The sequence below is a fragment of the Abramis brama genome, assembly GCF_963993115.1.
Source record: "Abramis brama genome assembly, chromosome: 17".
In the NCBI taxonomy this organism is placed as follows: domain Eukaryota; kingdom Metazoa; phylum Chordata; class Actinopteri; order Cypriniformes; family Leuciscidae; genus Abramis; species Abramis brama.
This window is the reverse complement of record NC_139979.1, coordinates 21,195,768-21,223,737: the sequence shown is the minus strand read 5'-3', so window position 1 is coordinate 21,223,737 and position 27,970 is coordinate 21,195,768. Positions and strand designations below refer to the sequence as shown.

Here is a 27,970-nt window from a genome sequence, read left to right as displayed (position 1 = left end):
AAATATTTGATCTTAGAACATAAATTATTGGCTATAGAAATAGGAACGACATATTTAGCCTGTTGGTTGTGGGGGACGAAAATTGCTGCTGTACTACTATAGCCACATTGAGGTCAAATGTTTCTAATGCTTTTGTAAAATGTCTAGTTTTTCTAGATCAGCCCAGGTAAGCTGTTATTGCTTTCTGTCATACTGGTCCGCTGTCATTTATAAAGATACTTTGCCGATGCTGAAATGCTTTTTGAATGGAAAGCGTGATCTTTATACTGAGCTTGTGCGTCAACAAGCTTATGGTCAAAGAGTAACGTTATGTCTAATGTCTGCATATGTGAATGGATCTATTTGGATATCTTCATAAATTAGATCTCTGTAGTGTAGCGTTCTTGGAAATGAGTGAGGGTAGATGAGTGTGATAAATGTGTGCTGCTTAAAGCATCAGGAGACAGTTTACCTAAAAATGAAAAGCATTATTTCTCGCCTTCATGTTGTTTCAAGCCCGTGTGATTTTGTTTATTCTGTGGATCACAAAATAAAATATATTATGGGAAGGTTAGGATGTTATGTTCATTGCATCTTATTTTCCATACGATGAAAGTGAACGCTGTGACTGACTGACCTGTCATCCTGCATACAATGTTCCTCGGACGATAGATGCCATAAGGATTAATCTTATTTCGATTGAACTATTATTATTAGCTATAGGGAACTAACTATGTTCAGTAAACAAAAACGCAGCTTGCATTGCATAAATGGTTTTCTCTTTTTCCCACAAGCAATGGGCGACCTTTGCAAGATCCTGGTTCCTAATAGACGGTAGGATGCAGCCTCCAGGAAAGATCGCCTCTATGTGCTCAGTGCGGCTTCAAGGGAAGCATAAACCCATTTACCATCCACTGAGTGAGTAAATCTGACTACTAAAACAAATGGAAGTCTCTCTTATGGCAAGCCGTTTTGACTTCTATTCATTCCCATGATATAATATCAGGGCTGGACTGGGACAAAAAATCGGCCCGGGCATTTTGGCCCAGACCGGCCCACTATGATCATAAACACCACCCATCTTTGCACGCCCTTAATTATATGCATACCAACTCCTATTCATTAAAACCACTAATGCCATGTAATGAGTGAGTATAGGAACGAGTGAGAGTTAACTGATGAAATAAGTAAAAATTTGACATTTATTAATACAGTCGAACTATACTTCACAGTGGTGAATCCTAAAACAAGCTGTAATCTGCATTAGCATAGCAATACAAGTGTTTCTTACAGGACTTTTGTTAAAACTGTGGTGTGTGGACCTCGGTCCTTCTAGGGGGGTTCGGGGGCAAACCCAATCCACCCACCCACCCCCCCCCATGAGAAAATTTTGTGCATTTTAATGTTAAATTCATCAATCTGGTGCACTTTGAGAGTTCAAAATTAAAAGCTCCAACCCATATTCAGTGTGCAAATTAAACAAAGAAAAATGTAAACCTCTTTTAGTTACAGTGTCTATTTACATTACACATACTACATAATAATAGTTATAATATTAATCCAATGACAGTAATTGCCATATTTTGTAAAACAAATGCACTAAAAAATAAAGGAAACTTTCATAATTAGTTTTGTACCAATTTCTATACTTGAAAGAGATAAGCACTTGATCTTTTATTTTGGCGCAAACTGCATCAAGCTTTTATTTTGGCGGAAAACATGGTTTACAAACGCCTCTCATTAGATTTCTAGTGAATTGCTGTAATCGTCAACTATGCAGATGTGGAAATAATCTGTAACTGGGTTATGGGTTCCTACACTCATGACATGGCCTAAGTGTTTTGAAAGTAGTTCTGCTTACCGCAGGCTCTACACTTTCTCATCTCTCTCCTGATCCTCCTCACTATCCTCATCTGCCGCTGGAGCTGATGAAGGTCAGAAAACATATATTTTGACACATAAAACGTCTGCTTTAAGGGCTTGGTTCTATTTTTTCACGCTATTTCTCTGCACATTCCTTGCGTTTCTTCTCCATCTCGCTGACTATTTTGACAGATACACACTGACACTGCTGCATGCTCGCTCACTCGTTTAAAGTTGTGATTGGGCCAGCCCAGTGTCAATCAAGAAAAGAACCAATGGGCCGCTGATCTACGTGTTTCATGGGCTGGTCTGTCAGAAAAAAAAAAAACTAACACTGACTTTTTTGGACCAATGCATTACACCGGCACAAACCCAGCGCCGCCAATTAAGCAAAACAAAACCAAACGAATGGGCCGCCGATGTACAAATTTTATGGGGCGTTAAAAAAAAATAAAAAAAATAATGTATGAGTATGAGATGTATCGGCCCGAAAAGCACGTCGGCCCACCGGGAAAATGCCCGGTATGCCCAATGGCCAGTCCAGCCATGTATAATATCAACAACCCAGTTAACACAGTTACGTTGTGAAGACGTAACCGGACCGGACCATGTTCGTCGTAGCGACGTAACACATAACGTTCCAGCGACGTAACTTTGTGATTCCCATAATCGTCGTGGCGACGTTATAGTGGTATGTCGCAAGAACGTAACGGTTACGTCTCAGTGACCAAACTGCCATGTTGCCAGGACGTAACATCAAAGGACCATATTAGTCGGTGCGACGTGCCAAATAACATTCCAGCAACATAACTTTGTGATTCCTGTATTCGTTGTGGCGACGTTATAACTGTAGTACGTTGCTGGAGCGTGGCATGTACGTCCTAACGACTAAAATACCACGTCCGCATATATTTTTAATACACTTCTCACCTTTAGTCCTGGGAATGAAGATGTGCTTGATCCATAACCTTGAAATCCGCATAGAACTGATAAACTCAAACATTTCATTCTCTGCTGTAAAACCTTATAAATTATGATAGGGAATTGTGTATTGTTTTCAGTTAATACATTTAGGGATCAATACATATATGTAACGGAAACCAATACAAACCCATATTAAATTCTAAATAGAAAATGGCCTAAAACCACACTGCATTCATTTATCAATCAGCATTTATTCTGTGTTACTTTGTACAATTACTAAGCCAATACATTTTTAACATTAACGATTTTTTAACTATGTAAAGTGTTGACAAGTTATGAGTACAGAAATTTAACACGTCAATTAATTAGGCTAATAAAAAAAAACATAATCAATGAATAATGTAACCAACTTCTTTTTTTTATTGAAAAAAGTGTCTTATCATTAGGGATGGGTGTAGTTAAATAATGATTTTATCACTGATACTTATCAATACTCTTATTGACACTCTTCTCTATAATTTGGCGCAAAAACAATAAAGACATTTTTAAAAAAAGAAATAAAAAGATTCAGCAGCTGCAGAAAAGAGAAAGAAGAATATGCATAAAATAATTTATTAGGATAACAGAATTTATGTTTTAGGTTTACATATTCATTGAATATTGCTCATATAGCGTCACTTACATTTGAATGTCAAAGCCTTCATAAAATAAATTAAATGAATACATTTTTTTTAAATTTGAGATAATAAAAAGAAGGAAAAAACAGATGTATGGTGATCTAGGTAAAACATATTGTGGGGAAAAATGGATATGAAGTTATTTAATGAGCTTCCTCACTTCACCTGTGTTTCCTCTCTGGCAGCAGCTTTCTTCAGAAATGTTGAAATCGTGGAGCTTTCCCTCTGTAAGGGGTTATTTTGTCGCTGCTAAAATAACAGAACATGTATCAATATTTGTTTACCGTGAAAGATCACAACGCATATTTGAACTAGTTTCAGACATTTTTTTGCGCTCCGTGTAAGTGACGTCATCGATTAACAGCACATAACTTACATGTTAAATATCAGTTTGTTAAAATAAATTAGCCAACTTCCAATCACCCATTCAACTGACAGCAAAAAATCTCGTCAAGACGTGATTAAATAAAAGCCCAAACTTTTATAAACAAGAGTTTAGGTTAGCCTAACAGTTCACGTTACCTCTTCTGAAAACGGGTGATATGCGGACTTTAGACTTTTTCGAAGACACTAAACTATTTCTATTTCTATTAAGTAAATATTCAACAGATGTGTGTCAATAACACGTAAGAAAAGTGTCAGGTACAGTTGTGTGTATTATTTGTGTGATTTTAGAGACTAAACTCACCTGAAAGCAGTGAAAACAACAGCGAAAGAGGGAGTTTGTTGCTTGTCAGTTGTGTTTGCTGCGCCGTTTCCATGGCAACTCTGCGCCGCTCCAGGGTTTGAAAGCTACTCGGTCAGTCAAGCGCATTTACATAAATAAACATCTAGAATTAACACATTAGGCTAAATGAATAAAAATCTCGTGAATTTAAAACTCATTTTGAATTTCTTCGACCCCCTCATATATGTGCAAAACGCCACTCCTCCACGTGAAGTGGCACTTTAATAATATATATATATTTATTTTATTTTTATTTTTTTTTTACGAGCACTCAACCTCCTTAATTTTATATATATATATATATATATATATATATATATATATATATATATATATATATATATATATATAACATTATAGGCATAATGGTCAGTGGTGGTCATAGGTAGGCGGCTGCTTGGGGCCCCCTACCAGCGGTCTAAAAAACGTAGCTTACCAGAAATTGTACCATGTAAACATTGTAACATGTTTCTATTTAGTTACTAAAATGTTTTGACAATCACAATACTATTGTGATGCAAGATTTTTCAGGTGTTATCTGTAACCTTATTCTCTGTTGGGTTCCATCGTATCTATTGTGTAGTGCTACACTTTGTGTGTTCTCTGCTTTCCATCTTCATTTTGGAGTAAAGAAGTGTTTAAAGGGGAAGTTTTTTTTTTTCCTCTCCAACCTTTACTTCCTCGTAGACTAGCTTATACCTGCCTATCCACCATTCAGTCGGTAAAAAAATTTTTTCGTTCTCTTTTAAAGATCGAATGGGGGGCCCCATACATACCTTCGCCTTGGGCCCCCAATTTGCTAAATCCACCACTGATAATGGTTATATTTATGACAACATTGTGAGGACATCGTGGTAAAGTTCCATTTTTTTTTTTTTTATAATCTTGGCTAATGTTCCAGAAACGTCGTGGGCACGTCCTCCAAAGGCGTCACTAGTTTATCCCAAGGAGAACGTTGTAGAGACGTGGTCCACTGGTCTCCAGATAACTTAATAAAATCTTTAATGAATAAATGTTCCATATAATATCCAAATGGCATATTATAACTAGGATGATACTTGTAATGCAATTTTCGTAAAAGTTATCTGGTGACCAGTGGACCATGTCTCTACAACGTTCTCTGGAACTTTAGCCAAGATTATAAAAAATGGAACTTTACCACGACGTCCTCACAACATTGTCATAAACTAATGTCACGCTGACCTAATGACGACGTCGTCACAACTTACTGTGTTAGCTGGGAATGACGTCATCACTCGCAGAAATACGAATTCTTGATATTATCAACAATTACATTTTAGTTAAAAATGCTTATTCTTGATATCAGGAATTCGATTTCTACTAGTAATAATGGCAATTTTTGATATCAGGAAGTACATTTCCACTAGTAAAAAATGTTAGGCTGATTCTTGATATCAAGAACAAACACAAAGTCAAACTTCACACTAAAACTAGTGAAAATGGAGTGGCAAATGAGGTTATAATTAATAAACCTACCTGGAAATAGAGGAACTCCTGTTAAACTTGAGCCAGAGATAATTCTGAGGTTATCAAACACTTTTTTTGTTTTGTTTCATCAACACCTACAATAAAATCAATACGTGTCAAAACAGCAAAAATAGTCAAAGCTGAGCTTTTGAAAATTACGTAGTTCCGATACATGACAATATTTTATCATCGTTTTATCATTTTATCATCACTCGCGTAAATACGAATTCTTGATATCAAGAATTAAATTTCAACTTGTACAAACTATAATTCTTGATATCTATAATTGTATTATCACTAGTTATTCCTGATATCAAGAATACATTTTAGTAAAAATGTAATTGTGATATCACAAATTCATGTCCTGGAAATGAATAAAAGTCAAAACGACTTGCCATACTCTCTCTTTACGTCTCAGCTCAGGTTCAATAAATGGATTCATGGCAGCGCTGATTCAATAATTGTGGCCATCTGAGAATGTGTAGTTGCCCAATGGCCACAAGATGGAAGTAAACGATCACGTTTTAAAATAGTGGCAGTGCGCTTTATGCAATCAAAACATGTCGAGTCCAGCAGTGTTATTTTAGCATCCTTGAGAAACTGTATTAGTTGTTTTCTTGTATTTTCACTTTAATTTTAGTTAAAGTGTATGTACGTGTGTGTGTGTGTATATATATATATGTATGTATGTATGTATGTATGTATGTATGTATGTATATATATATATATATATATATATATATATATATATATACAGACACAGACTAACTACAGTGATCATTATGATAATTTATTTAACATGAAAGGCTGAATCTTTAATCAGAATGTTTAAATTGTAAGAGTAAACATGCTGCAAAATTCTACTCCGAAGCTGACACCTGTGATCAAGATTAATTCTCACACATTCATGATTCTTCCTTTGATCTGAATGTGAAAAGCTGCTCGTGTGGCAGCTAATTCCAGAGAGATGTAAGGTGTCCTGACTTCTGACTCCGACAGCCTCTGGAATTGATCCATTAGTCTGGAGCTGCACGCTCGCTCACAGATTGAGAACACCCTCCTCCGCTCCCACCCTGCTGATGGTGCTTCCTTCCTGAGACATGCTGGGAGTTTTTAATGAAACTTTCACTCTCGGATAGATGAATGAGCATAACAGGGCAAGAGATGAAAATTCCAGGCTGTGCAGTTATTCTGCTGGAGGAAGGAGGGGACATGTTTTCATTCACTGGGTTTAAGGAATAGTTTTTTTTTTTTGGCTAGAAATTTTTTCAGTTGCTCAGTTACACCTGTGTGTACATATTAAATAACAATTCAGTGTTGCATTGGATTCATGTAGCCCCTGTTTTTCATCTTATTTCAAAAACATGGATGCTCCCATCCCATTAAGAGGTCCTCATAATATTTGTATACATTTGTATACATAATTTATTTGCCAATGATTTCAAATGAATATAATAATGTCATGATACAAAATTATCAGTAACCAATAAAAAGTACCAGTGAAATGCTACAATATTCAATGACAATTTCAATATCAGGCAAAAACTAGCATGATAGAATAATAATAAATGTGTGTGTGTGTGTGTGTATGTATATGTGTAAGGTGTCCTCCGCTCCCACCTTGCTGATGGTGCTTCCTTCCTGAGACATGCTGGGAGTTTTTAATGAAACTTTCGCTCTGGGAGATTATATATATATATATATATATATATATATATTAATTGTAATTATTGTAACATCTTTAGTTGATTGGAACTTCTTAATTAATGCCCTGATGGTGGAAATGGGAATTTTTAACGCTTTAGCTATTTTCTTACAGCCACTTTCTATTTTGTGAGGCTCAACAATCTTTTGCTGCACATCAGAACTATATTCTTTGGTTTTACTCATTGTGATGGATGATTAAGGGAATTTGGCCTTTGTGTTTCCTCGTATGTATACTTCTGTGATATGGCTGGACAATTTCAGGTTCCTTGTCACTGGTGCGCTAAAAATGCACATGTATATGGGAATATACTTGAGATACTTTCCTTTTTTAACTTTGAATTTCTAGGGGTGTCAATAATTGTGCCCAATGTGTTTTGGAGAACTTTTATTTAATAAATTCCCACTTTCTAATTCTTTAACTTCAATGAAATGTCAATTTTTTAAATGAAAGATCAAAAGGATAAACAATACAGATTTATTTTCACAGCCATCTTTGATCATATTTACCAGGGGTGCCAGTAATTCTGACCATTACTGTATTTATATTGATAATAGTAATACATTAAAACAATGTAATTATATAATGCATGGTTAGCTGTTAAGTTACAGGACATTTAACACCATTAAATTTCACTATTGCGAAGTGTTTCCTCAGCAGGGGCAAATATCAAGAGTTCAAGCTGAATGTGCAGATTTATCACATACATATGTCTTGTTCCCAGGTGATATTGGAGATCATGTGGTGGTCATGAACACCAGACACATCGCCTTCTCTGGAAATAAATGGGAACAGAAAGTGTATTCGTCTCACACTGGGTAAATGGAGCTCTCTCCTATGCTTTTTAAAAAAGAAATAAAAAATCTTTCATTTATGCCCTGCTCTTGGCTGTTTTTTCTTTGTGCTGACAAGGACAAAAAAAAGAGAGAAAAAGGAAATTTGAGATCAGAACCACTTCGACCACATGATTTACTGTATGCATGCCGCATGTAATAGAAACAATATGCTGCTTTCCAAAATGTTTGGACTGTGACTTATCTACTTTTTCATCCCACAGTTACCCTGGATCGTTCAAACAGCTCACTGCAGCCCAGATGCACAAAAAAGACCCAACAGCTGTAAGTATCCTTCTCTAAATGTGACTTTTGAACTGCACATTTCTCTGTGACAAATTCAATTTTGCGGTGATTTCTACAATAACAGCATGTCAGCGTCCCCACGTCACTCACAAACCTGCCACTGGTTCAAACCTGTTCATAATTTGATTCAAATTGCTTGCACCTTGGAGGGTGGTGAAAATCAACTTCATATATTAATTTATGTAAATGATGCCCAAATGTTTTTTAATAATTGCAGATAGTGGCAGTTGCAGAGCAAAATATTCTCTCACAATCAGCATGACACACATTTGAATAATAAATGCAGAACAAACCCCATATTGCTCAGTTCTACATCCTTCTTTTAGTGCTTATCTCTCCTACTCTTATCCCAGTCTTTCCTTCACCCAACTAAGAAATAGTTTTCTCAGCGTTGGAGTGCTCAAATACCTCGGCGTTATTAAAACAGCCGTCTTTCCTGGCCTGTCTGCTTCTAATATACACCTCTACAAGTGTCATCTACCGCTGACGCGCCTGGATTGAAAAACAGCCCTCGCTGTGAATCGCACCCTCATGTTTTTGAAGAAACACAAATCTCAGGCGGCATTAAATCTTCTCGCTATATATTTGCGTTGAATGAGGATGGCACTCGACGAAGCTGAAGTACTCTGTAGAAACATTGTTTTCCAAAGTTTTAAATGAAACAATGATTATTTGAGATGGTTTTACAAGAAAATACAATTTCAGTACTGCTACTTCAAAATGTCATGTTAATTTCAATGTGTTACTTTTATGATGATATTCCAAGAGATGTGGCGTGGTGGTTATCGCACATTTTTCTTACACATGCAGGTGATAAAAGTTTGGCTTGTGTTTGTGTAATTCTCTTCTATGTTGAGGAAGGAAAAGCCTGAAAATAATATTAAAAGTATTTTTCATCACTGTAGTGGGGTCTGTGCTTATTAGCTGTTAATGCATTTCTTAAATTGGACCACATTCTTGCTTTTTTCAACTTTATTGTGCGATGCAGAGTGCATATCCCATCTCTCTCTCCTGTTGTTCACCTCCTGAAAGTAACCTTGACCGTTACTTCCCACTGTGACAGACAATCAGAGCCCATCCATAGTCCAGGCACACAAGCTGTTGACCCTGAATGGGTTTTTTTTTTCCTGTGGGCCGTAACTGATAACGCACCTGAAGAAGAGTAGTTGTGCGTAGGTGCTGCACTCAAACTCAAATTCAGCCGGCTGCCGCCCTCCGGCGCTCTGCTCATTCTCTGTCATTAACAAGATGAATGCTCGACTTGGGCTGAGTTATTCCAGTCTAGGGGGGAATGTATCAGGGATAATTGTGGATAATGATCAGAGGAAGGTGACAGAGTTGTGAAGAGCGATTACTCCCTCATACAGGTTTCATCCATCAAACATCTACCAGTCAGAAGAAAGAAAAAACAAATCCCTGATTAATGTCTTGATGAAAGAATGATGGGGTTGGGTTAGTGGATGGTTGGGATGATGGGTTAAAAATGGCAACTCACTTGTGAATTCATTTGGTTTGGTAGCAAATGGACTGTTTTTGTTTTTGGGTGTTTTTTTACCATTGAAGTGACTGCATTTACTTTGAATATTTGAATTTCAAATTTGACAGGCATGATTGGCTTTTACTTTTTGGTTGTGTAAAACTACCACCTCACAAAAACATAATGTATTCGTACCCCTTCATTTATTTCACATTTTGTTATGCTGCAGCCTCATGCTAACCTGCTTTAAATTGCTTTTTTTGTTCACGTCAATTTATACTCTGTACACCATAATGACAAAGAACAAAATTTGATTTCTGGTAACCTTAGAAAATTGATTAAAAATAAAATGCATTCCACGAGTCTTCAAAAATGTATTTTTTGCTTTGCATTTATGGTGTATGAAATTTAGATTGATGTAAAAAAAGAAAAAAAGAAAATAATTTAAAGCAGATTAGCATAAGGCTGCAATATATAAAATAAAAAGTGAATACTTTTGCAAGGCACTTTGTGTGTATGTGTAAATATGTCTATATATATATGTGTGTGTGTGTGTGTGTGTCTGTTTGTGTATCATTTTCTGTAAAAAAAAAAATTCTTTTTTTAAAACACAGATGACAGTTTTATGTGTATAATGATTTTATTTAATAATTTCTTTATTTTGTTTTGAGAATGAAAAGGCAGAATTCTCCACATGTATTCTTTTGACTAAATTCCAAATCTCTGGCCCAATTCTTTTTTTTTCTTTTTGCTCCACAGATCATTAAACTGGCTGTTTACGGGATGCTTCCCAAAAACCTCACCAGAAGGACCATGATGCAACGGCTTCACCTCTTCCCAGATGATGTAAGCTCTCAGTTGATGCTCTGATTTATGATCATTGATGCTCTGTCCAAAGCTTGACATGTTTGGGAAGGAGAAACATGTCAGTGTGATTGATGAATGTTTCATTGGAGGAAGGGATGTATCCGATTAAGAAGTTACATTAAACAGCACAACATGTTTTCTACAGCTGCAAAAATAGAAAAATAACATGATGGCAATATCTTGCTGCACAATTAATTAAGTTTTGTTTTAATACTGTATAAATTGAACTATACAAATCTTATTAAAAAACACCTATGGTTTGGTTACACTAAAAGTAGTAAATCAACATTGTTTCTGTAATTGACTTACAGAACCCTAGTGTAAGGATCCAGTCACACACCTGTCTCCGATTGTATTTCTGCAGTCATTTTTGTTACAGCAGTGTGTGTGTGTGCAATGATAAAAGGTGTTCTCACTGTGTGTCCCATGTTAGGTCCTTCCTGAGGATATTCTGAAGAACCTTACAGAGGAACTTCCTCAACCCAGAGAGATTCCTCGCAAGCTCAGCGAGTACACACAGGAGGAGCGGGACACTTTCCCCATGCTTTGGACCCCGTGAGTTATTATTTTATTTTTTTGTTTCTTAGCCCCTTTGTTTCTGCTCTACAATATTTCTTTGGTGCTTCTGAAGAGCATGCATCAAAGTTCTGTTAGATTTAGAGCATAGCTGAGGTGTCGTCCTGTGCGGGTGGGCTCCTGAGGGGGAGAGAGGATGGCTGGCAGTGAGGTCGTAAAGAACTGATGTTTAATAATCCGTATGTGAAGCTGTACTTTTCTGGATGGCTGCTCTGCTGGTCCCCACACTGCAGACATCCAATCAGATTTATGAGAGCTGAGGCACTGGCTCGGAGGCCAGCCAATCACACAACGTTTTTATTTTGCACACTAATTTTACTCAATTGCTAAGTTACTTGTCTTATAATATAGTAGACTGGCAGTTATTTTTATTTTCATAAAAGCGTTTTCCAACTTTTTTTTTACCCCACCCCCCAGAGTACAGTATTATTCAAACTTTATATATACTGTTCAAAAGTTTGGGGTCAGTAATATTTCTATATTTTTAAGAAATTAATATTTTTATTATTTTATTATTTTAAGGATGCATTAAATTAATCAGAAGTAACAGGAAAGACACTTATAATGATATAAAAGATTTCTATTTTAAAGAAATGTTGTTCTTTTGAACTTTCTATTCATCAAGAATTCTGAAAAAGTACTCTGTAAAAGTATCATGGTTTCCACCAAAATTTTAAAGGGATAGTTCACCCATAGATAAAAATTCTGTCATAATTTACTCACCCTCATGTTGTTCCAAACCTGTACGAGTTTCTTTCCTCTGTTGAACACAAAAGAAGATATTTTAAAGAATGTTGGTATCCAGACAGTTGACAGTAGCCATTGATTTTCTTAGTATTTTTTTCCTACTATGGAAGTCAATGGGTGCCGTCAAATGTTTGATTACGAACATTCTTTAAAATATCTTCTTTTGTGTTCAATAGAAGAAAGAAACTCATACAGGTTTGGAACGACTTGAGGGTGAGTAAGTAATGACAACAGTTTTGGGTGAACTATCCCTTTAATTAACACAACTGTTTTCAACGGTGATAATAATAATACAAAATGTTTCTTGAGCACCAAATCGGTATATTAGAATGATTTCTGAAGGAGTAATAATGCTGAAAATTCAGTTCAGCCATCACAGAATAAAATACATTTAAAAATGTATTCAAATAGAAAACAGTTATTTTAAATTGTAATAATATTCACAATATTACAATTTTTACTGGATTCGGGTGAGCATAAGAGACTTCCTTTAAAAACAAGTATCCCCTGGGTTGCATGTACACATGCAAAAGAAAAAAGGAAAAGAGATCAAGTCTTGTTTTAGAGGTCAAGTGCTTTGTTTGACATGCATGCCCCCTGAGATACTTTTCTGCCTTGTTTGGCTGCACACAAGATCCTCCAAGACATTTTATATCACTTGAGATTGTCACCGCTGCTGTACTGCTATTAAACCCCTCATAAACCCTTTACATCTGTGCAGATTGTCCCCCAACTATAGACAATAAAGTTTCCCATCCTGAGTATTTCATTCACACAGCACATCTTCCCCTGACTATATTACTTCTGAACTTGATAGACAAGTTTTTGGATAGTAGCTACATTTTCTAGGGGGAAAAAAAATCTCAGCATCCCAGCCTTTTTAATGCAAGGTTTTGATTTGTTTTCCAAATGATATTAAAATGACTGGACAGGGCATTGCTCTTCCTGTGGCCTTTATTGAACTTTTATTTGCATAGCATAGGTGACTTATGATTTCATTACAATCGTTATCATGCCAAGTGTGGTCAGATGAAACTCAAGGTATGAAATGAAATGGCTTTATAGCTCCTGTTGATGGTATTGCGGTTCGAAAACTGCAGTCTCACTGTGGGAGGTATAAAAACAGATGATAACAGTCAGAAGCAAATGCTAAAGGTGTGGTGCGGCTGTGAGGAGCTTTGAGCTTCAGCTCAAGGAGATTTACACTCTCTGATATTCTGTAGATTTGATATTACTTTAGTGTTGAATCACTGAACGCTGAAAGTCAAGTGATGTTACAACTCTTCCTTTGTCAGATTTCAGTGTTTTCCACAGGATTTTGTGAGACTATGGGGGGTGGACCTCTGTCCCTCTAGGATGGTCTGGTGGCATGACCCCCCACCCCCAATTCATCAGTCCGTTGCACTTTGAGAGTTAAAAATTAAGAGCTCCAACCAATGATCAGTGTGCAAATTGAACAAAGAAAAAAGTCATTAACTTGTACCAGAACCTAAAGTAGACTCAACCCTCTTTTTTAGTTGTGATAAAGAGTCTCAGTCTACATTCACACTGGTGTTTTACGTTTACATTTATACATTTATTCATTTTGCAGACGCTTTTATCCAAAGCGGCTTGCAAATGAGGAATACAGCAGTAAGCGATGTTGCCATCGTGGAGAGGCAAACAAACACAAAAAGAGCTCCCGGAAAATATGAGTTTCCAGCTGTCTTTTGAATATTGTCAGGGATCCTGCATGCCGTATGAAGGCGGGGAGATTGTTCCCTGCTGGTGGAAACCGTGAACGAAAATGTTCTGGAGAGTGATTTTGTACCTTTCTGTGATGGTACCACGAGCCGTCGCTCATTTACCTATCACAGGCTTTTGGTAGGGATGTAGACTCGTAAGAGCGAGTGGTAGTAGGAGACGCTGAGCCTGTGGTAGATCTGTAAGTAAGCGTCAATGCCTTGAACCTGATGCGAGCAGCGAGTGGTAGCCAGTGCAGAGAGATGAAGAGAGGGCACTTTTGGGCTCGTTGAAAACAAGACGTGCTTGCAGCGTTCTGAATCATTTGTAGAGGTTTAATTGCACATGATGGAAGTCCAGCCAGAAGAGCATTGCAGTAATCAAGCCTAGAAATGACCAAGGCCTGGACAACAAGCTGTGTTGCATGCTTAGTTAGAAAAGGCCTGATCTTCCTGATGTTGTGTAGTGCAAACCGAGCTGTCTTTGCAATGTGGTCTTTGAAGGTCAGCTGGTCATCAAAGGTTACTCCAAGATTTCTGACTGACCTTGATGGGGTAATAGATGATGGTGAAGTGATGATGAACCTAGCTGGATGGTGAAATCATGCTGTAGAGTCGGATTGGCAAGGAAGACGAGAAGCTCAGTCTTTGCCTGTTTGAGCTGCAGGTGATGATCTTTATCCATGTCGAGATGTCCACCAGACAGCTAGAGATATGTGCAGCTACTGTGGGATCTTCTGGTTGAAATGAGAGGAAGAGCTGTGTGTCATCAGCATAGCACTGGTAGGAAAAACCATGGGCCTGTATGATGGGTTCCAGTGATGTATATGGAGAAGAGGGGAGTCTAAGAACTGAACCCTGAGGAACCCCAGCGATCGTGCTTTGGATTGATGTGCTTTGGATACCTGCCCTCTCCAGGCAACCCTTAAAGACCTACCTGTGAGATAGGATTCAAACCAGTGAAGTGTAATCCCTGTGATGCCCAGTGATGAGGGTGGACAGAAGGATCTGATGATTCACAGTGTCAAAGGCAGCAGACAGATCCAGGAGGACAAAAACAGATGATTTGGAATCAGCTTTTGCAATCCCTAGGGCTTCAGTGACCGACAGTAATCCAGATTGGTTAACGTCCAGCTGGTTATTATGTGAGAGGAAAGACGAACAAGTGGTTTTCAACCAGGCATCAAGTTTTTTTCGCTATGAACGGTAAGAAAGAGACAAGTCTGTAACTATCTACAAGTGACATATTTAATGTGGGGTTTTTAAGCAGTGGGGAGCCTGCTTGAATGCGGTAGGGAAAACGCCAGTATGGAGAGACATGTTGATGATGTGTGTGAGTGCTGGTTAAAGTGTGGGAGAGATGTCTTGTAGAATGGGATCTGGAGGGCAGGTGGTAGGATGACTGGAGAAGAGAAGTCTAGATACTTCTGCCTCAGTGAGTGTAGAGAAGGAGGAGAGAGGATTTGTGTGTGTGTGTGTGTGTGTGTGTGTGTGTGTGTGTGTGTGTGTGTGTGTGTGTGTGTATGTGGAGCTGAGAACTGACTGCTGATGGTTGTAGATTCGCCAGTGAAGATATTAGCTAAATCATCAGCAGTTAAAGAGGTGGTGGTTGGTGGCGGAGGGCGACAGAGGAAAGAGTTGAATGTTTTGAAAAGTGTACGTGTGTTTGAAGCGCTGTTGATCTTGTTGTGGATACGTGAAGATTTAACAGCATGAACTGACTTTATCAGCAGAGACTGATACATACTCAGATCAGATGGGTCCTTTGATTTACACCATTTTCTCTCTGCTGAGTTTGGTAACTGCCCTGAGATCAGATAACCAGGGGTTAGAGGGAGTAGCACGTGCTGGCCTAGAAGATGGAGGACAGATATTGTCTAGACAAGAAGTTAGTGGAACATAAAGTGTCCGTTGCTCTATTCACATCCAGAGATGAGAATTGTGTGGGTGAGGGAAGAGAGGATGAAACAACAGAAGAAAGATGGGAGGGAGAAAGTGAGCGCAGGTTTCGTCTAAAAGTAACTGGTAGAGTTAACTGGTTGGTAGTGCACAGTAGTGATTTGTAGATTAAAATAATGAAGAAATGATCTGAAACGTGCAGAGGTTTCATCAAAATGTTGTCTGTGATGCAGTTGCGTGTGAAAATTAGGTTAAGTTGGTTGCCTGATTTGTGAGTACTTGTGGTGATGAGCCGTTTGAGATCAAATGTGGCTAGGAGAGAGAGGAAGTCTGTAGTATAAGGCATTTTTAAACAAATTGACAAATAAAATCTATAATTTCAGCATAAATCTGAAAATGTCCACACATAAATGAAGGCCTGGTTCTAGAGCATGAATGCAATGTGGAACAAACATGATCACACAGACACAGGTGTGTTCACTCTTCACTCCTGTTCATACCTGCTTATTGCTTTTTTTTCTTCTTTTTTTTAGGTTCTTTTTTAATTATTTTTATACAATTGGATTATTTATATAAATATGTGATTACAATCAAGTCTTGTGTTTGAGTGGCAACTTATGAGGCATTATTGCAAATTCATGTGGCATTATTGCAAAAATAGGACGCTTCAAAAGACCTCAAACAACAACAAAAATTTAAACTTTGACAAATTCTTATTCATTATTCTTCTTATTTAATGTATTTTATAATGTTTAAATCTATATATTCACAAAATTATATATACATAATAAAAGCTGTTATAAGAGCAGTTTGTCACAATCAGAAAAATGAATTGATCTCTAATGGGCCTCTGCTGGATGTATATGATAATTACACTTTTTTTCTAAAACTATTTTTCCTACAGATTTTTCTCTAACAAGCAGATGGCAGAACCCTGCCTCTAACACCTACATCAATATCCATAAACGACTCATATTTAATTTTGATCATCATGTTTGTTGTTTTTTTCATTAAAAAAAATTATATTTCATATGCATGTTAATGGTGTAGGATTTTTGCAGTAAATAGTTTTAGAAAAGTACTTTGTATCCCCCAAAACACAGCATATGTATTTATAACATTTTTATAAAAAAAATACATGTATGTATGTATGTATTTTTTTTTATATAAAAATGTTTGGGGTCATATCTACCCTCACACACCATGTGTGTAAACTGAACACGAACACAGTGAGGGTTTAACAGAACACCCGACCCGTTATCCGACAGCGGCACTAATTTAATTCCGTACCTGACCCAACCTGTTTGATATAAAGACCTGAATCAAACCGTGCTCGCATTAAATCTACAACATCAGGTAGAAAAAAAATATTTATTTGGTCATATATCAAGCAGTCAAACCAACATTAGGTATTCTGGGCTGATGCATTCAAGAAAAATAGAATCACAGCCCAACATGGTAATGATTTACAGAAAAAAAAAAAAGATGAGAACTTGTATCGGTCGTGTATGAGCCTTTACTGTTATGTAAAATCGGGGATATTTTAGCGGATTCACTCTGCATTTAAATGCGGCTGTGGCATGGCGAGCCACCACAGTCTAGTTAATGAAACACTAGATTTAAAGGTAAGCACTTGTTACAGTATTTCAAAGGCAGTTTGTTGTGCTAAAATATGTACACTGCAAATGTATATGTAGTGTTGCTTGTTAAGGCAAGGCAGAGTGCTATTACTCTTCCAAGCCACTTATTTTCACCTAACAAATAATGAGTGATGATTACATTTTCAAGTACACATACCCTTCCTGGTACATAAGTCACTTTAGTAATTTATGCACATTATTTGATATTTCCTGAGATGTGCAGTAGGGTGTTTTGCTTGAATGAACTCCTCCAAACATTAAAGCGGCTCTTTTGCCTTGGTTTGAGCAACAGCCACACACACAAAAAAATAAAAATAAAATTGCTGTCAAGAGCACTATATTATGTGTGGGCAGTGGAGAACTTGAACCCTCATTTTAAATTTGAAGTCTGTTAAATTTGTATATGACCTTTTCTTCGGTGTACTTCAAGTAATTTCCACTAATATTTTCGTTACCGTTAAATATTATAGTAAAATATGTAATTGTTAATAATGAATAAAGTACTCATGTTAAATTCAAGCTCATGATTTATAGGGAAGGAAATCATGAACTATTGAATGAATTTGGTTCCAATTTATTTTAACAATGTAGTCTTTAACTACATGTTGTCATATGACCAACCATTGAAGTCTCTGTTAGTTGAAAGCTGTATGTGGACAATGCAATTGTACATTTAAGCAAAATAAACAACATTTACTTATTATAGTTAGTTGCATGTAATTATGTATCATTTACTGTTATTAATACAGTATGTACATGTAACAAGGACACTTTAAAATAAAGTGTTATCGAACCAGCTAAGAATCAGTTGATCAAGAACCAGATCACACTGGTTGTTCTGTATGGCCTTTGATTCATTAAAAAGAACTGGTTCATTAGAATTAATTGTTCAGGAATCACACTAGATTAGGTGCTTTGATTCTTTTGAGCTGTTTTTTTGTGCATCAAAAGCAGATAGTTGTTCGGTAACCGGACTACTCCAGTTCCTTTATTTGCTTTTGATTCACTAAAAAGTTTCACTAAAATTCAGAAAATTGATTGTTTAAAGAACAGGCTTCTAAGATTTATTCATTTGGTCTGACTCATCTGACTCTGATTCAACTGCTACTGGAAAGCCATTAACAAAACAGTCATTCGTTTAATTTTTTTAAATGCACTGTTCCCAACCCTAATGTTGTACAAAGTTCTTTGCAGTTGTGCCTCCATCAAAAAAGGGTGAGGTGTTGTTTCGATATCATTTTTCCCACATTGTGTTGTTTTTTTGACCCTGCTCCAGTCCTGGTGACTGTTCTTTGAGGTTCTGGATCAAACTTGCAGTATATGTGGTGGTTCTTTGCATGTTCGCTGTGTGGTGTCCAGAATTCATATCCCTCTCCAACAAACACTGAGGCAACCGGCTGTGTTTTGTTTGTTGTCTCCATTGTGTTATTTCACACAAGCCGGTCCCTACTGAAGAAGCCACGTGGAGCGTGTAATTAAAATATATCGGTGGCAAGGAGACGACAATGTGATAATGTGACGGCAGATCTCCTGTAATTAAATTGGAGTAAAGCAAGGTGATGTTTGTTTTGTAACATTTGATTGGCTGATAAGTTGGTGAGTCAAAACCTCTTTTTCCTCAACAGTTTGAACAGATGGTATAAATGTGACCTTAAAAAGGTTGTTTTTACTTCAGCATATATAGGGCATTAACTGGGTGGAAGTTTAATGTTTCTCCAGGCCATAGACTGTAAATAAAATATGGACGACGTGTCTCCACTTCCTTCCACTGTACGGGCGTTGCCGATTACATCATTCGGATCCTGAGGTGGAGCCACGGTATACAGGTCCTAACACTCACTCAATCGCAAGAACAGCTGTCAATCATGACAATACAGCGTTTTTATAGCATCAAATAATTAACTAAAACCAAACTTACTGGGAAAACGAACACTTGAGCATACGTCAGCGTGATAAGAACTGCCTAAAATTAAAGAAACCATCCTTGGTAAATTTTTATTTTTTTTTTACATGGAGAGGGTAGCCTGGAAATCCAGACCTAAATCTAAAAGATTAATGGTCTGGCTCGACTAATGAAAATCGTCCAGCTCGAGGGGCGGCACCAAGCATGCATTTGAAAATCTCACTGCACGCAATTGGATAACACTACGACCAATCACAACATCGCTTAGCTACCAGCGGAGCTAACTGGTAGATTAGACTCTTACCGTATCCGGTCAGCAAAACAGCAAAAACGCCCTTCTTGCAAAGGAACGATTCGAGCGCCGTCTTCTGTTCCTCTTTTAGAGAAAAAGGCAAGTCTAAATCTTTCACTGTAGCGGCCAAAGCCGTTTCAAACAACTGGTGTTCATCCATAGCCATCTTGCAGTGTTTACTAATGACTTTGACGTCGCAGCGCTGTCATCATCTCGCCTCTGGCCCGCCTATATCAGATAACCCGATGTGATTGGTGCAGCTCGGATAGAGGGGCATATTTAATGAGCATCATTACTCAACGCCAGAGTAACTCGCTGAGCAAATTCAACTTGTGCTCTCGCGAGAACTCTGGATTACTAGGGTATGGAGAGGGTGGGGTTTATGACCTATACAGCAGCCAGCCAATAGGGGGCAATCAAAATGTTTTGGCTTGACTTTTCAGGATGGCTCAAAGATTTTGGAAGGCATTGCTTTATTTAATGTGGCCGAAACACCGCTCTCTCCTTCTGTGCCAAAAGATCTGAGACTTTAACCTTACTTGAACTCTCATGCATCTCTCTCTCTCTCTCTCCTCCATGAACTTGCCTGTGTGTTGATTACTGCTTGCAAAAGGGGCTCTTCATTTACACAGAAATAAAGTCTAAACCTGAGATTAACAAAATTTTACATGATTCTTTTGCTGCCTTGAAAGTAGCAGTTTTTCCTTCAGGAAATGTAAATCCACTTGTTTTCATTCTCTTGTAATAGAGCTGCTCTAATGAGAAACTTGGCTCCCAGCATGCTGTTGGCTTTTTAGTCCATAGAGTTCAGTCAACAGTGAGACGTCGTCTGAAAATAATGAAAGCTCCCATTATTGTTGTACTCTCGGAAATGATTTAACTTCTGAATCAGTAGGTAGGTGGCATGGTAATGGCTAGTTTATATCAATTACAAGGACTTTAAATCAACGTATTTACTGTAAGTTCAGCATGAAATTGAGTTTCTAATTGATAATTGATAGTCTTACATTCGTACTGTATGTACGTGTGCAACAATCCAATATCTGACTCAAGAAAAACCTGATTAGTTAGTATTGTGCATCTATAGTAGACTAAAAAAATACAACACATTCTTAGACAGAATGCATGCAGTCATCTCAAATACCAATAGTTGACATTTACAATGCATTTATTAACTGGATCGGGTCCTTGTTTGAATCACAATATCCAGATTTGCTGAAGTGTTGGTTGTTTCACCACTGTACAGCACAAATATGCTGTTTTGTATGAGTGCTGCTGCCTCGAAAGCACAAACATGACTGATATCATGCAGATCTTTATGCTTCTCGGACCATGTTTGCCATGTATTAAGAGCAATACAGTCTTATGTCTCATTGAAAATGTTTATTTTATTTTTTTTAACTCATTCTTGTAGGTTCAATTTTAATTACATTTGACTTCATGTAATCCATGCGTTCTACATCATGTGATTCATGTAACTCGGTTCATCCTTCATGTAGCCTAAATGACAGATCACTGATATATGCCATCCTTTTCCCCATTATGATTCAAACTGCAAAATGCCCTTCAGTGTTGGACATGGTAATATCAGCTGCGATCAGATGCCATCCCAAGGCAGTGGTTGGGATGGTGACAAGGTGACACTGTTGTCATGGTGATGGATGTGTCTCTGAGCGAGACCCTTAATTTGGGTCAGTGTCATTACTCTGCAGGCCCCCGGGCCCCTGACCCCTCTGTTCCAGTTTGGGACTGTTTCTGACTTGGCAACGACAGGGTGGTGAATTTTTAACCTTCGGATGAAATTTCCTCAGTACCAGTTGGCATACTTATGTGTGACATCACATATACAGTGAGGAAAATAAGTATTTGAACACCCTGCTATTTTGCAAGTTCTCCCACTTAGAAATCATAGAGGGGTCTGAAATTGTCATCGTAGGTGCATGTCCACTGTGAGAGACATAATCAAAAAAAAAAATCCAGAAATCACAATGTATGATTTTTTAACTATTTATTTGTATGATACGGCTGCAAATAAGTATTTGAACACCTGAGAAAATCAATGTTAATATTTGGTACAGTAGCCTTTGTTTGCAATTACAGAGGTCAAACGTTTCCTGTAGTTTTTCACCAGGTTTGCACACACTGCAGGAGGGATTTTGGCCCACTCCTCCACACAGATCTTCTCTAGATCAGTCAGGTTTCTGGGCTGTCGCTGAGAAACACGGAGTTTGAGCTCCCTCCAAAGATTCTCTATTGGGTTTAGGTCTGGAGACTGGCTAGGCCACGCCAGAACCTTGATATGCTTAGAGCCACTCCTTGGTTATCCTGGCTGTGTGCTTCGGGTCATTGTCATGTTGGAAGACCCAGCCTCAACCCATCTTCAATGCTCTAACTGAGGGAAGGAGGTTGTTCCCCAAAATCTCGCAATACATGGCCCCGGTCATCCTCTCCTTAATACAGTGCAGTCGCCCTGTCCCATGTGCAGAAAAACACCCCCAAAGCATGATGCTACCACCCCCATGCTTCACAGTAGGGATGGTGTTCTTGGGATGGTACTCATCATTCTTCTTCCTCCAAACACGTTTAGTGGAATTATGATCAAAAAGTTCTATTTTGGTCTCATCTGACTTTCTCCCATGATTCCTCTGGATCATCCAAATGGTCATTGGCAAACTTAAGACGGGCCTTGACATGTGCTGGTTTAAGCAGGGGAACCTTCCGTGCCATGCATGATTTCAAACCATGACGTCTTAGTGTATTACCAACAGTAACCTTGGAAACGGTGGTCCCAGCTCTTTTCAGGTCATTGACCAGCTCCTCCCGTGTAGTTCTGGGCTGATTTCTCACCTTTCTTAGGATCATTGAGACCCCACGAGGTGAGATCTTGCATGGAGCCCCAATCCGAGGGAGATTGACAGTCATGTTTAGCTTCTTCCATTTTCTAATGATTGCTCCAACAGTGGACCTTTTTTCACCAAGCTGCTTGGCAATTTCCCCGTAGCCCTTTCCAGCCTTGTGGAGGTGTACAATTTTGTCTCTAGTGTCTTTGGACAGCTCTTTGGTCTTGGCCATGTTAGTAGTTGGATTCTTACTGATTGTATGGGGTGGACAGGTGTCTTTATGCAGCTAACGACCTCAAACAGGTGCATCTAATTTAGGATAATAAATGGAGTGGAGGTGGACATTTTAAAGGCAGACTAACAGGTCTTTGAGGGTCAGAATTCTAGCTGATAGACAGGTGTTCAAATACTTATTTGCAGCTGTATCATACAAATAAATAGTTAAAAAATCATATATTGTGATTTCTGGATTTTTTTTTTTTTAAGATTATGTCTCTCACAGTGGACATGCACCTACGATGACAATTTCAGACCCCTCCATGATTTCCAAGTGGGAGAACTTGCAAAATAGCAGGGTGTTCAAATACTTATTTTCCTCACTGTATAATAACAATCAAAGATTTTTTTGAAGGACGTCTCTTATGCTCATCAATGCTGCATTCATTTGATTAAAAACACAATACAAACAGTAATATTGTGAAATATTACAATTTAAAATAAGTGTTCTATATTTTAAAATGTAGTTTATTCCTGTGATGCAAAGCTGAATTTTCAGCATCATTACTCCAGTCTTCAGTGTCACGTGATCCTTCAGAAATCATTCTAATATGCATTTCTTCTTATCAATGTTCTAACAGTCACGCTACTTAATACTTTTGTGGAAACTGACACTTTTTTTCAGGATTCTTTGAAGGATAAAAGAACAACATTTATTTCAAATAGAAATCTTTTGTAACATTATACATGTATTTAACATTATACATGTCTTTATTAATTTCCTTAAAAATCTTTCTGACCCCAGATTTTTAATAGTGTACAATTAAATAAATAAACAAAATTAATTCATGATTTTGTAAAATTATGAATTAGTTTTTTTAAGAGACAAAATCATTTAGAATTATTTTTTTATTTTTTTACAGTAAATAAATAAATACTGTTTCTAACTGTAATCAATTGTCATGTAAATGAGGAAGCACTATAGGATGTCATGTCCAGTTACACACAGGCTCTCTTCTGGCATTCTTTAAATGCTCCGTCCTCAACTGAGCACAATATTGTGTTTTTTATTCATGTAATAAGAGTATAGTAATCTACGTGGGGAAACGTGGTGGAAACAAATCAACAAATTCAGTGATTAATTCTTTTTATTTCCAGATTGAAAGTCAATTAATATAGTACAAACCTACACTAGATAACTAGTGACCATGTATTTGTTATATAATTAGTCTGGAAGGTTCAAGATCCTGTTTTTCATTCGCAACAATTTCAATTATTGCTCTTAGTGTAGCCTGCATATCTCTGTCTTTATAGTATAATATTGATTTTGATTTTTCTGTCTATTGTGTTCACAGGCCAGAAGACTACAGGATGAAATGAACATCATAATGCAGTTTCCCCGGATTTTGTGTCTTAGTTTGTCTAGGAGTTTGGGACTTGGAAATGTCTTTTTTTATATTGTTAATATGAAATAAATTATGTCTCATAAATCATTAATTTGTCAACTTTTGGTATGTGTGATATTTAACCACAACCACAAACACATAACATACCTAATAGAGATTAATTCTTTTGACAAAGGCCCGATTTCACAAACTGGGCTTAGATTAAGCCAGGACTGGGGCTTAGTTCAATTAGGACATAAGTAGTTTTTAGAAACAAACATTACTGGTGTGCATCTTGAGACAAAACAATGGCACTTGCTTATTGTCAGTGCAAGTTTCTTTCAGTTAAAACAGCTCAAACGTGCATTTTAGCCTGGGACTATCTTAAGCCTTGTCTTTGAAACCGGGGGAATGTATATTTATCGAAACCTGGGACAAGGCATAGAGGTAGTCAAACTGCAGCCCTATTCATTTAGCTGTGACACTGTAGTAATAAAGCTCAGATTCTTTGGCCTTTGCTTGTTCCACAAATGGCTTTAGCAGCCTCTCTGAAGCCTGATCCAGCTCTAATGCAACTGTCGTTTCAGCCCTAATTGACTTCATATGGCTCTGTAAGCCCTTTCTGTTGCTACTTTAGCCTTTTTGAAGTCTGCTTAACTTCTAAAAAACATTGTCTTGGGATAGAAAAGAAACGCCTTTGTTAGCCTCTGGTGTTTGTTGCGATGTTTAATTTTATATGTACAGGTTAAACTGAGTTTGCTTGTAAATGAATGAAATTTAAAGGCAGTGCATGTTCCATTATTTAAGCTCATTATACCAAACATGTTTATTCAAAAGAAAACATGTTGTTTTAAATGTAAAATGTAATTTTTCAAACTTTCTGTGGGCGACCAATTAGCAGCAGACGGAACGGAAAACCACTAAGGCCAGACGAGACATCATCTCGAGTCATTGTTGCAGTACAGTTTTATTGGTTACAAAAACAAATAATAAAGTAAAAATAAATTACTTTGTAGATTCAAAGGTCTGGTGATGAGTCTTTCCACTGGCGCCCGCTCCACATGCGGTTTGATTCCTTCTGAAAGGACGGTAGACCACAGGCCTAACTCTTAACTCTTCAGGTCTCTTTCACAGTGAGAAACAGGACCACAGAGACACGAAAGGATGCCATGCTGAGCTCTTCTTTTATAGAAAAACAGTTCGTCTTACAAGACCATATGTAAAGGAAGTTCACATAATTGTGTGATAATACAATTACGATCCAGACAAATTGTGTGGTGTTACTGTGACGGACCAATGAAAAATTAGGAGATTACGTTTGGTTCATTAATAAGTGATTAAGAATTCAGCTTTTCATAAATGACCGCTAGTGATAAGAACATCAAAAGCATCAACGGAGGTATTTTCTTCTCTAAATAAAATAACTTAAACAGCCAGTTCCAGATAACTGCAAAATGCTGTAAACATTTGTGAAATTTGTAATATAGCAGATCACTAATATGCACTTTAAAAAATACACAAACTGTACAGACACCCCCATTATCATTTACAAAAGTTATGGACTACACAATTCAAAACCACTGCGCTGCAATAATCCTTTTGTTAATCATTTTTGTCGATTTCCAATAATATCAGTAAACATCCTTAAAAAAAAGCTACATTTATGTAAAGAGCAATATTGTGTAAAATATTAAGACTTGATGCCAGAGAGTAAATTTTTAAGTGTATTTTTATCATGACATTGAGGGAAATGCTTTAAACATGGAACAAAAAATCCAAATGTAGTGTATAAATGCATATATTGAATAACTTATTTTTCAAAATAAATTTTTAAGAATAAATGATTTAATATAAATATATTTTGTGGGGGGAGGGGGTAATTTAATTAATGTATTAATAAATGTATTATCTAACACAATTTTGCTTCACGCTCTTTTTTTTTTAAAAAGAATGTTTCGATATTTTACTGGAAATCAAGACAAAAATATTACAAATTTTTTATGTTTTCTTTGAACTTTTGAGCTTTTCATCTCATTGGCTACATGCAGCCTCACAAAAGACAGAAAAGTCATTGAATGAATATCGGCACAGTTTCATTTTCTAATCTTCTCCACACACCCACCCCATATAAGGATGCATATAGCAGGCACTTTTTTCAGATTTCCCTCAGTCCTATCCTGCAGGATATTCTGATGAAAAGTGTGTGTGGATGGTTGGTTTGCTGGCCACCCAGGCTATTTGGCCTTCGCTTGTACTTCCGACTCACCGATGCTCCCCTCTTCGGCCGTGCTGCGGGAAAAGCGATGTGCGCCAGGTGACCTCATCCCCACCGTGTCACCAGGGTGGGCGGGGCCAAGCCTGGAGGCATGGGGGTCAGGGTGGTACTGAGGAGGGTAGGCACGGTAGCCACGGTAAGGGTCCTCGTCATCCTCCTCGTCGTCGTAGTTGGTGGCGGGGCCGTAGTTTTGGTAGGGGTTGGAGGGTAACTGTTGTACTATGGGAACATGGGGGAATTAGATCGGTTGCCATCTTTTTCAGTCACCACCACCAAGTGAGCAGGCGTTGAGTTAGAGAGAGAAGGAAATGGCAAAGAGAAAAAGGCACAAAGTCAGAGCAGAAAGGAAGAAGGGAGTTATTGTGATTAGCTTAGTTTAGACCAAGGGGTCGAGGTTTAGCTGGTTAGCATGGCTTAGTTAGCCGATAAAGTGTCGATATATCCCGACAGAATGCAAATATTTCATTAAAGCATCTACTGTATCTGCCTTATTTTTGCAGGTGCAGCCATTAGGAACTTGAATGTGCAAGAATTTCCGGTGTTATCTGCTTCCAGTTATTTTAGCTGTACAAAAACAGTCTGTTATACTGTTTGTCTTCTAGTTATTTACCTATAGTGGCTAATGAATCGGGAGTCTCACAGATTCACAGAATATAGCTTCAGCATTTCAAAATACTTGTGTTTCCATCAACCAATCAGTATAATCGTGACATCATTTTCCTGCAGCTCTAGAGTAATTAGTCACACGGAATTTTATGGCACAGGTGATTGGCTCAAAAAAATCTGGCTGCAGAATTGAGCACCCGCGAGCAAAGATGGCAGATTTCAAATCACTTACTTCCAAGGGTCCCGTGCCAGGCAAACATCTGTCATTAAGACAAACAGGAATGCTAACGGGTGGATTTCTCCAGTTATTATAGACCATAAAACAAAATAAGAGGACATTAAAGCAAGAAAAGTTTGGAGAAATGCATCATTGTTTGTCTGAAAACAAACTAAAATTGAGGTTTGCACAATGCTCAGATGTGTTAAAAAGCATGGGGCTTTAATGGTGGTGACATTTAGAGGGTTGGGGAACCAGGCAGGGATTTTCAAGGTGGATTTTATGTTCTGGATTGTGTGGAAAAGAAATTCCCCAGATACAGTCTTTGGTTTTGGCCCATGGAAGGAGGTGGGATGAAGAAATGAAGGGAGAGAGGAGAGGAGCAGATGGCTCTCTACTGTTTCTCAGTAGTCATTCTCATACTGCTCTGGACCTTCACATGCAGGTTTGAGACAGTGACGCCCCGGGAAAAAGAGGAGAGAGACATTGCGGTAAGTGTGAGCCTGATATACTGTAACCCACATGATGCTTTCAGCAACACCTCAACAGCCAGACTCATACTGTAATCTTTACATAGTGGCATTTCAGAAGGAGAGTCAAGGATTCTCAATACGGCATTAAAATCTGCTCAATACACATAAAACTTACATTCTCTCATTAGAAATGAAGTATTATCCCAGAAAATGAGGGCCGAATAAGTTACAGAGCAATTTGCAATACTATTAAGCTGTGTTGCAAGATTTTATGCTGACTGTGAAAGCTTAAAGCTATAACCTTTATAGATCTTAAAAGTGTTGATGCATTATT

The 27,970-nt window shown here is 37.6% G+C and overlaps 2 protein-coding genes across 7 annotated transcripts in view; one reads left to right on the top strand and one right to left on the bottom strand.

Annotated features, from left to right (window-relative positions):
• Positions 1–48: 48 nt before the first annotated feature.
• Positions 49–24,173, top strand: mrpl13 (mitochondrial ribosomal protein L13; the record flags this gene model as incomplete). 2 transcript variants are annotated; one of them, XM_084088329.1, is made up of 7 exons in its annotated part: positions 49–166; positions 774–897; positions 8,088–8,181; positions 8,421–8,481; positions 10,739–10,825; positions 11,280–11,401; positions 24,036–24,173. In XM_084088329.1, the coding sequence occupies exons 1-7, from the start codon at positions 140–142 to the stop codon at positions 24,058–24,060; spliced, it is 540 nt and encodes a 179-aa protein (XP_083944455.1). In that variant the 5' UTR covers positions 49–139. The 2 variants fall into 2 exon arrangements, with proteins under 2 accessions (XP_083944455.1, XP_083944456.1); XM_084088330.1 differs by lacking the exon at positions 24,036–24,173 and having other exon boundaries at positions 11,280–11,405.
• Positions 24,174–25,008: 835 nt separating this feature from the next.
• Positions 25,009–27,970, bottom strand: part of col14a1a (collagen, type XIV, alpha 1a) — a 139,477-nt gene continuing 136,515 nt past the window's right edge. For 3 of the 5 annotated variants that reach the window (XM_084088318.1, XM_084088321.1, XM_084088319.1), the window contains one exon: positions 25,009–26,594. In XM_084088318.1, coding sequence (XP_083944444.1) covers positions 26,560–26,594 — 35 coding nt within the window. In that variant the 3' untranslated portion in view covers positions 25,009–26,559. Of the gene's footprint in view, positions 27,597–27,970 lie in introns of all 5 variants that reach the window. The other 2 variants (XM_084088320.1, XM_084088322.1) reach the window with 1 other exon arrangement.